A 10,781-nucleotide genomic window follows, 5' to 3' on the forward strand; every position below is an offset into this window, starting at 1 on the left:
TGACATGAAATAAGGTATGAATGGTTAATATGCATATATAGTTGAGATTTGAGAGGTGGTATACTGACAAATACAGCTGTTAATATAAAATATATGAATCTTGGGACGTATTCTCGTAACATATGTGAAGTGTGAGGTATGTTAAGTCAATATATATAGTAGAGGCGACGCATATACATAGTACCGAGATATCATAACGCAGGCACTTATTGAATTACTTGCACATATGATATATTAGAGATAAATTCAACGAATGAATGCATATTGAGCCGTATAGCAATAAATTAAGAATTGTTTAGATAGAATAGTGAGATAGATTATTTCATATTTTGAGTGTTGTTTTATAATTTATGTTATAATTTTAAATGAGAAGATAGTAAATTAGGAGCCGTGATTTAAGAGGCAATAGGGATGGAAACCTTAGCACGTCAGTCATGAAAATACAGTTCTTCAGCAATGATATACTGCAATTAACGAATTCAGATTTCATGATTTCAATCTTTATAAATTATAAGGAGGAATTAAAAAATTAATTACGATGTAATTGTGTTACAGTGATGCATGTGAATAACTGGTTTAATTTTTCAAAGATGATAATAGATATGGAAACTTGAGTTCATTTCCAAAATATTGAATTCATAATATCATACCATTTTGTTAATAAGCCAGCGCTGACTTAAACGTTGAATTTAACGAATTATTATTGATTTTGATCATCGATTGTGGAGGATTATAATGACATGAGTTCTCAATTCTTTCTTACTTTTCTTAGTTTAATAAATATGTTTTCTCGTTATTTTTATAATACAGTGAGTGGTAATTTGTAGTAGTTGTAAGTAGGTTAACTTAGTTTATAAGGTGTTGATCATGAGATTTGCGTTAGGATTATGCGGTCGGTGACGAATTTAAACTGGTATGCGATAGGATGGAGACGTTCATCGGTGATTATCGCGTGCGGTCCCTGCGTTTTTCTCTGAATTCACGTAAAGCCTAACCTACAAAAAAATTAAATATTTTTCTTATTTAATGAAATACCCTGAGATTACACCTGACTGTCGGGATTTTATGGCTGTGTCGTACCTGGACGCAGGAAGGGCTCAATATATATTGGCAAGACATGGATGTATAATTGAAATAGTTGTAAGTAAGTTAGATAAGGAAAAACATGACTCAACTATTGACTCACAGGTGATCTGGAATGTACTTGGAAGTAGGTTAGTGCATAAGTAATATTAAGAATTGCTAAGTCAGTAGGTGAATACGGCGATTAGGTAACAAGAATGATATTCGCTGCGGATAACAGATTGCTAAATAACTGAATAATATAGGGCAGGTCTGAAGGTCATGAGTAAATAAGTGTGTGTGTAAGAATTAAGGTAGAGGAGTTTAGAATAAGTTAGTCATACGGGGGGGGGGTGCTCCCATGATGATTGGTTTCCTTCCATGTGAGCGTCCACATAGTAGACTTTGTATAGGGGTAGCGCTCACATGAGGATTGGTCTCCGCCCATGTGATCGTCCACATAGTAAAATTTGTTTCCTTTTAGGAATGGGGAGGGAGTGAATGACACAAGAGGGAGGGACAGGGCGGACCTATCCCAAAGGTTGTTGACAAAGGTCCTGGGTTGCTGGATTCCAGCCCGCGGGTGGCCTGTAATCAAACGGAATGGTGAGGATATAGCTTCATCAACTGTGTAGAGGGCCGGGCGTGTCGTTCCAGGAGGGCGGCTCCTTTTTTCCTCACCAGGGGGGGGGGGACGGCACGGCCGGTCAGTAAGGTAGTTATATGGGTGGAGCCCGCATGTGGATAGGTTTCCCACCCAGGTGAGCGTCCACATAGTAGATTTAGTTTATTTTTATTTTGCGTCCACATCGTAGATTTAGTTCATATTTTTATTTTTTCTCTTTGTAACGGGAACATGTATTTGGTCCGAAAGCCTGTAATGCCCTTCAATAAATATCAATATCGTATATATGTATGATATTATTTATTTTTATGAGAAAATCAGAGTACTCCAACACTCCCCCTTTTCTCAAAAAAGTAAAAAGAAGGATTACACTTCAATCAATTAACCCTTCATTATAATCCTATAAGCCTACAGGAAATCTTACGCTTGTTGCTTGATAAATTCTTTGTGAACAAGTCTGCAGCATTTCTCACTGATGCTACATATACAAACACAATGAACACTTTTTCTACTAGTTCTCTACCTACATGATACATACTGTCAATATGTTCTGACCTTTCACTCACAATATCGTTTTTGCTTAATTTAATTGTTGCTGTACTGTCAGAAAAACTTTACAAGGTGAATCCATAAACCTTTCCAGCCCTAGCTCTGATAGCAAATCTTTTATCCAAGTTACTTCTCGAGATACCTCTGCCATTGCCATGTTTTCAGTATCTATGGTAGATCTAGCAATACAACTCTGTTTCATACTATACCAAGACACTGCTACCCCTGCCACTGCAGTTACATACCCACTCACTGATCTTCGTGACTCAGTATCTCCTCCCCAATCCACATCACAGAATACTTGTACGGACTATTCACAATTTTTAAAACATAAATTTAGATCTCTAGTACCACATAGATATCTCATGATGTGCTTCAACCTCTTTCCAATCTCTAATCTTAGGTTCTTGACAATTTTGGCTAACTTTACTTATCGCAAACGCGATGTCAGGTCTAGTATTACTTGACAAATATAGCAAACTTTCTACTGCACTGCGATAGATGGCACAATCAAATTCCTGCTCACCGTGTTCAGCTGTTGTATACGCGCTTGGTAAAATAGTCTTACTCGGTTTACAGTCACTCATGGAAAAACCAGCAAGTAATATGTCTATGTACAGATTTTGACTCAACATAACCCCTTCTTTTGTCTGTTCTATTTATATTGACAGTTTATCGCTTTCCCTCTTTGTTACCTACTACAATTATATCGTCAACATACAAACCAATGATACAACTCTCCTTTACATACACACATTTTTCTTTGACACATCTCTTAAAGTCTAACCTTCTTATTACTCAAATTCGGTAGTCCACAGATACTTTTCTTCAATTTACATACATAGTTTTGGACATCCTTTTCTACGAACAATTCTGGTTCTTCCATTTATACAGTACAACTGATTTCACTATTTAAGTAAACACTAGTCGCACCTAGATGTTCTACAGTCCAATCTTTACGTTCTGTAATGCCTATCAACAGTCTCATTGCTTTCCTCTATATAACAGGACGAAATGTTTCATCGTAACTAAGGTTTATCTGTCTCTTAAAACTTGGGCAACTAATCTGGCCTTATATTTCTAAATGTTACCCTCACTGTCATATTTCATTAAAAACACCCACTTAGAACTAATTACCTTGATATTTTCTGGTCTTTTTATAATATGCCAAACATCCTTCTTTCTCATTCCACTGATCTCCATTTTCATGGCTCCCATCCAGTTATCAGACTCTTGGCTTGACGTACCCTCCTCAACTGCTCTAGGTTCCACTACACTCCCATGTCTAACTTCCATCACTGCCTTACAATCGGCACAAGTCTTTCCTTTCCTCTCTCTTATTGACCTTCTGAGATTATTCCCTGACTCTTGTATTGCTATAGACTCAACTTCTAGTTGTTCCTCCTCGGTCGTTGACTTAGCAGCCAATGTTCCCCTCCGTCCTCCCCTGTGTCTAATTCAGTCCCTAATTTTATCTCTGGATCTTTAATGCACAATATGTCAAAGTATGTTTCACTACATCTGCCTTTGGTACATTTATTTTTTCTATAATATCAATTCTAGGACTTTTCACATTAAAGGGAAATATTTTCTTCTCAAATACGACACTTTTACTCAGTATTACTTTATTCCTTCAAGGTTCCATAATCTATATCCATCTTCAGTATGCCTCGTACCGTATCATAACGCATGACTCTGCTCTGGGATCTAACTTCCTGCTGTCAACTCTCACAGCCCACGCCTGACATCCAAATACTTTCAATCTACCTATTTCTTCCTCTTCCAACTTCCTATTGAACCACAGTTCATATGGTATCTGAAAATTTATTGCTGGGGATGGGCACCTATTCCTGAAATAGACTGCAGTCAATACCGCTTTTCCCAAAAATTATTTTGGTAATCCAGACTGGATCAATAGGTATCTAACAGTATCAAACATCGTTCTATTCTGCCTCTCTGCTAATCCATTTTGTTTTGGAGTGTACGGTACAGACCTCCTATGAGTAAGACCCAATTTTTGCAATTGTGCTTGAAACCCGTTACATGTGTACCATTGTCAGATTGTACTACATTAATTCCTACACCATGTAACTTTTCTACCTTTGCCTGATACCTATGAAATACCTCCAACACTTCATCAGCCACATTATATCTGGAGTATTCATCAATCATAGTTACAACATATTGAGCTTTCCCAAGTGATGGTGGACTAATTTTTCTAACTACATCAGTGGGCATAACATCAAGAGGTATTTCTACCTTACCGGGCGAGTTGGCCGTGCAGTTATAAGCGCTGAGCTGAGCTCGCATCCAGGGGATAGTGGGTTCGAACCCCACAGTCGGCAGTCCTGAAGATGGTTTTCCGTGGTTTCCCAATTTCACACCAGGCAAATGCTGGGGCTGTAGTTTAATTAAGGTCAGGCCGCTTCCTTCCCATTCCAAGGTTTTTCCTCTCCCATCGTCGCAATAAGACCTATCTGTGTCTGTGCGACGTAAAGCAAATAGCAAAATTTTTCTCTCTTACACACACAAGACGTGATGATGACGATGTTTGTTGTTTAAAGGGGCCTAGCATCTGAGGTCATCGTCCCCGTCACAAGACTTAGTCACTCTCTTGTTACTTAGTCTCCCCTGAATGCATACAGAACAAGTATCTCGTATGATTACTTCTTTTCAATTCTAACATAGGCAATTTAAACAAAGCTTCAGAATGTGCATGTCCATATCTCTCATGCCACAACCTAACCTGCCCAAGACATTTAAATACTACATTATTATTACATTATTGATCTGTCATAAAAATGCTTTAAAAAAGGCTTATCAAAAATGGCTGCAAACAAGGGCCGAGGCAGACAGGGATTTGTACGGAAATGAAAGAAACAGAGCGAAACAAATAGTTGTTGAATCCAGAAAGAAGTCGTGGGAAGATTTTGGTAATAACCTGGAAAGGCTAGGTCAAGCAGCAGGGAAACCTTTCCGGACAGTAATAAAGAATTTTAGGAAGGGAGGGAAAAAGGAAATGAATCGTGTTTTGAGTAATTCAGGTGAACTCATAATAGATCCCAGGGAATCACTGGAGATGTGGAGGGAATATTTTGAACATCTTCTCAATATAAAAGGAAATCATCCTGGTGGTGTTGCGAACAGCCAAGCTCATAAGGAGGAGGAAAATTATGTTGGTGAAATTAAGCTCAAGGAAGTAGAAAGGATGGTAAATAAACTCCATTGTCATAAAGCAGCAGGAATACATGAAATTAGACCTGAAATGGTGAAGTATAGTGGGAAGGCAGGGATGAAATGGCTTCATAGAGTAGTAAGATTAGCATGGAATGTTGGTAAGGTACCTTCAGACTGGACAAAAGCAGTAATTGCACCTATCTATAAACAAGGGTACAGGAAGAATTGCAACAACTATCGAGGTATCTCATTGATTGGTATACCAGGCAAGGTATTCACTGGCATCTTGGAAGGGAGGGTGCAATCAGTCGTTGAGAGGAAGTTGGACGAAAACCAATGTGGTTTCAGACCACAGAGAGGCTGTCAGGATCAGATATTCAGTATGCGCCAGATAATTGAAAAATGCTACGAGAGGAATAGGCAGTTGTGTTTATGTTTCGTAGATATAGAGAAAGCATATGACAGGGTACCGAGGGAAGAGATGTTCGCTATACTGGGGGACTATGGAATTAAAGGTAGATTATTGAAATCAATCAAAGGTATTTATGTTGACAATTGGGCTCACGGTGAGAATTGATGGTAGAATGAGTTCTTGGTTCAGGGTACTTACAGGGGTTAGACAAGGCTGTAATCTTTCACCTTTGCTGTTCGTAGTTTACATGGATCATCTGCTGAAAAGTATAAAATGGCAGGGAGGGATTCAGTTAGGTGGAAATGTAGTAAGCAGTCTGGCCTATGCTGACGACTAGGTCTTAATGGGAGATTGTGCCGAAAGCCTGCAGTCTAATATCTTGGAACTTGAAAATAGGTGCAATGAGTATGGAATGAAAATTAGCCTCTCGAAGACTAAATTGATGTCAGTAGGTAAGAAATTCAACGGAATTGAATGTCAGATTGGAGATACAAAGCTAGAAGAGGTCGATAATTTCAAGTATTTAGGTTGTGTGTTCTCCCAGGAGGGTAATATAGTAAGTGAGATTGAATCAAGGTGTCGTAAAGCTAATGCAGTGAGCTCGCAGTTGCGATCAACAGTATTCTGTAAGAAGGAAGTCAGCTCCCAGACGAAACTATCTTTACATCGGGCTGTTTTCAGATCAACTTTGCTTTACGGGAGCGAAAACTGGGTGGACTCAAGATATCTTATTCATAAGTTGGAAGTAACAGACATGAAAGTAGCAGGAATGATTGCTGGTACAAACAGGTGGGAACAATGGCAGGAGGGTACTCGGGATGACGAGATAAAGGTTAAGTTAGGAATGAAATCGATGGATGAAGCTGTGCGCATAAACCGGCTTCGGTGGTGGGGTCATGTGAGGCGAATGGAGGAAGGTAGGTTACCTAGGAGGGTAATGGACTCTGCTATGGAGGGTAATAGAAGTAGAGGTAGACCAAGGCGACGATGGTTAGACTCAGTTTCTAACGATTTAAATATAAGAGGTATGGAACTAAGTGAGGCCACAACACTAGTTGCAAATCGAGGATGGTGGCAACGTTTAGTAATTTCACAGAGGCTTTCAGACTGAACGCTGAAAGGCATAACAGTCTATAATGATAATGTATGTATGTATGTATGTATGATCTATTATTTGGTCACAATACTCACAGCTACAATATCATTTCTTCCCTCTATCTGTACTACATATACATCATTCCTCCTGTTTGCAATAAACAATGTTTCACCTCCATTCTTATCTACAACCGCTGCTTTCTCACCTGCAAATCTTACTTTGAAACCTTTGCTGGTTAACTTACCAATGGATATTAAATTCTCACCCAAATTTGGCACATACAACACATCAGTAAATGTAATTGTCCATCCTGTTGACATTTTTATAATCACCTTGCCTATACCTCTAATATCCAACTTACTGTTATCTGCTATTTCTACATTCCCAGTCACATTTGTTGACATGTCTATAAACATCTCCTCTGTAGGACGCATAAGAAAAGACGCACTTGAATTGAACAGCCAATCTCTAATTTTCTCAGTTCCTACAGAAACTTTCATGCTCATTGCTTTATCTACTACATGTATAATTTCCGAGCTTACCACATTTCCAATCGCATTCACTGATTTACTCTCCTGTGATGATTCATCACTCTATATTGTTTGACATACTTTAGAATAATGTCCCAACTTACCGCAATTGAAGCACTTTTGGGTAATGCGACAATATTTGGATACATGTCCCTGTTTACCACAACTGTAGCAACTATACCACTTTCCTCGTCCTACGTCTTCTTTCTTGATACATCATTTCTGTTGCTCAGCCATGGCTTCAGCTTCATCCTCCTCATGTTTTCCAGTGTCATAATACTTTCCTACTTTTTTCTGAAGTTCTTTCTGCTTACCTCAGTGAGTAATCTCGCCATCACCTTCAAGATTTTCAGTTTCTCCAAATCAGCTTCCAAGGAAGGTATAAAACCTGCACATTCCTCTGTAAGTTTTCCGATGATCAATCCTACAACTTGTTGACCTATGAACTTATACCCGGCTGTACTCGTTCTCCTCCACAGTTGATCTATTTTTTGTGAAGTATTCTCGTACATTCATGTCCTTGGTCTTCAGAAAATGAGTTAACTGTTTCAAGGTCATAGCACCTTTCACAATTCCTCTGTCATTGCACAACTCGTCCAGTTTCTCCCATGCCTTTTTCGCTGATTCAATATCTGCAATGTCACGTTCAAAATATTCTCCTATATATTTGAAAATATCCGCTAACGCCATCACATTGTTTCGCGCTCGTCGTCTCGTTTCTGTCAGAGGTCCACGAGGTCGCCATTTTTTAATTAATAATGTCACAACTCGCTTGGTCCGTTAATTCTCGCTACTCCATTTCATCTTATATTTCTGGAATGTACTGCAGCGCTCTGGCGCTCTGGGCCCATAACCTGTTGATATCTCTTCATTTTTAGCTCGTAACACCAGTTCAGGCAAACAAATTTTACAACAAAAACACAAGCTTCATCACACACATCTTTGATTGCGAACTGTTGCCCACAACTACAAATCACACACAGCTAGCAGTTCAAAGAATAAAAAGACAAGGTAGACAAATCGACTCAATTTCTTCAAGGAATAATACACCTGAGTTACCAACGCATAACCTTAATGTAGATTTCTTACAACTAACACAAGATTTATATGTATGATATTATTTATTTTTATGAGAAAATCACAGCATTCCAACAAAATGTATAAAGAAATACATACTTATTATGAATTGTCTATTATCTGCTTTAGATATTCAGTGATGAATACAAGCAGCTCAAAATGGTGCACTGTATTTCCATACTGACTTGTTTATTTAACAAGGAAGTACCAATGTTTAACTCAAAAATCGTATTGATACAAGAAGTTAAGCTACTTGTGAATTTATTTGGATAAATCATCCTCCTTTCTGAGTGAATTTTCATCGGTCTTCGTGCTCTCTACGAGGCATATAGTAGCACAAATTTTGTTCCTGCTGTCCTATCAACTCCTCACTGTCACTCACATTGTAAGAATGTATTATTCATTCACGATGCATTTGGGATTTCTTTGCAATTAATATAAATGTAGTTTGCACAACGGTCAATATCCACGAACTTGATTCTGTGGATTATTATAATTCATTGTGTCCATTCCTTCACAGTGTCTATTGGAGGAACTGCAGGACTCTTCCTTGGCTGTAGTGTTCTTAGTTTCATGGAGATTTTCTACTTCTTCACCTTAAGGCTGTTCTGGTTCATCATGAAGCGGAAACAACAACCAGTTAAATAATACAGACGAATTCTCAAAAAGAAAAGAGAAATTGAAGCATACAAATTAACTCGGCAAGTACATCAACTAGGGTAACTGCAAATTCTAAAATGTTTCCATCAGTGTGATGCATTCATGATACAGATCTGAAGATGAAAAGACCGGAGACAAGTCTATTAAAATTGGACTAATATATGTTTTGTTAGATAATTATATCTTATTTTGGCATGGCATATTAAATCATGTGTGAGGGGCAGTCAAATGAAAACCGAACACCCGCCATAACACATATTCCGCGCGAAGGATGGCAACGCTGTTGTTACGTATCGATACTGCAATCTCTGTAATAGGAGATCTACATAGTGACAACTCACAGGTGCACGCAGTTTCTGGGTTATGTCTCTGTTGGTGCGCAGACTGGTCTAGTGTGTTCGTCGAGCTGTAGAAATGGAGGCAAGCAAAGAACAGCAGAGAAGTGTGGTTCGTTTTCTGGTGGCTGAGGTTGCTGGAGTACGCGAAACTCATCGTCGCAAGTCTGATATGTATGGTGAACACTGTATGTCCATGCCGAATGTGCACGAGTAGCATAGGAGATTCTGACAAGAACGCACATCACTGCACCATACTTCCAATCTGGCGAAGGTTACGCTTCAGCGATGTGGTTGGGAAACACATCAACATCCACCGTACACCCCGGATATTTCACCTTGTGTATTTCACATTTTTAGAGACTTGAAGAAGGACATTCATGGACGCCGGTTTCATTCAGACGAGGAAGTGCAAAACTGGGTGTGGTTGTGGATCCGTCAGCGACCTACCTCTTTCTGTACAACTGGAATTAATCGTCTCGTCTCCCAGTGAGTAAATGTGTCAGTGCTTTTGGTAATCACTTTCGAATAAAACGATTCCATAGTCACGTTTTAGCGGGTGACTGGATTTCATTTGGCTGTCTCTTATATATCGGATGCTTGCACAAATTGTAAGTTTTACCCTTATAACATGTATCACTTATTTATGTACAATCCTCATGGATAACTAGATCCTTCTTCCAAAATGAACAGTTTTAGAAATTACACACTAACATCTCTGAGTTATATTTTTATACTCACCTTGAACATTCCCAAACTAGCCTCTTTTCTCTGCCAATTCTGGAATTCAAACAATGGTTAAGTGTATTGTGAAGGCATGAGTAATCTTAGCTTGTCGAATGATTTTTGGTTAATATATTAGTCATGCAATTTCGAATTTACACTGACTGACAGAGCAAATGCAACACCAAGAAGGAGTGGTCAGAACTTTATGCCAATTGCAGGGTAGACTGACGTCACTGAGGTATGCTCATGATGTGAAATGCGCCGCTGTGCTGCGCACGTAGCGAACGATAAATGGGACACGGCGTTGGCGAATGGCCCACTTCGTACCGTGATTTCTCAGCCGACAGTCATTGTAGAACGTGTTGTCGTGTGCCACAGGACACGTGTATAGCTAAGAATGCCAGGCCGCCGTCAACGGAGGCATTTCCAGCAGACAGACGACTTTACGAGGGGTATGGTGATCGGGCTGAGAAGGGCAGGTTGGTCGCTTCGTCAAATCGCAGCCGATACCCATAGGGATGTGTCCACGGTG

The 10,781-nt window shown here is 39.2% G+C and overlaps 1 protein-coding gene across 1 annotated transcript in view; it reads left to right on the top strand.

The window, feature by feature from the left end:
- The window catches only part of LOC136863149 (sodium channel protein Nach), a 139,294-nt gene extending 129,120 nt beyond the window's left edge, over window positions 1–10,174 (top strand). Inside the window, exon 11 of the mRNA XM_067139493.2 lies at window positions 9,049–10,174. Coding sequence (XP_066995594.2) covers window positions 9,049–9,176 — 128 coding nt within the window. The 3' untranslated portion in view covers window positions 9,177–10,174. The remainder of the gene's footprint in view (window positions 1–9,048) is intronic.
- Window positions 10,175–10,781: the final 607 nt, after the last annotated feature.

This window comes from Anabrus simplex, chromosome 2, assembly GCF_040414725.1.
Source record: "Anabrus simplex isolate iqAnaSimp1 chromosome 2, ASM4041472v1, whole genome shotgun sequence".
Taxonomy (NCBI): Eukaryota; Metazoa; Arthropoda; class Insecta; order Orthoptera; family Tettigoniidae; genus Anabrus; species Anabrus simplex.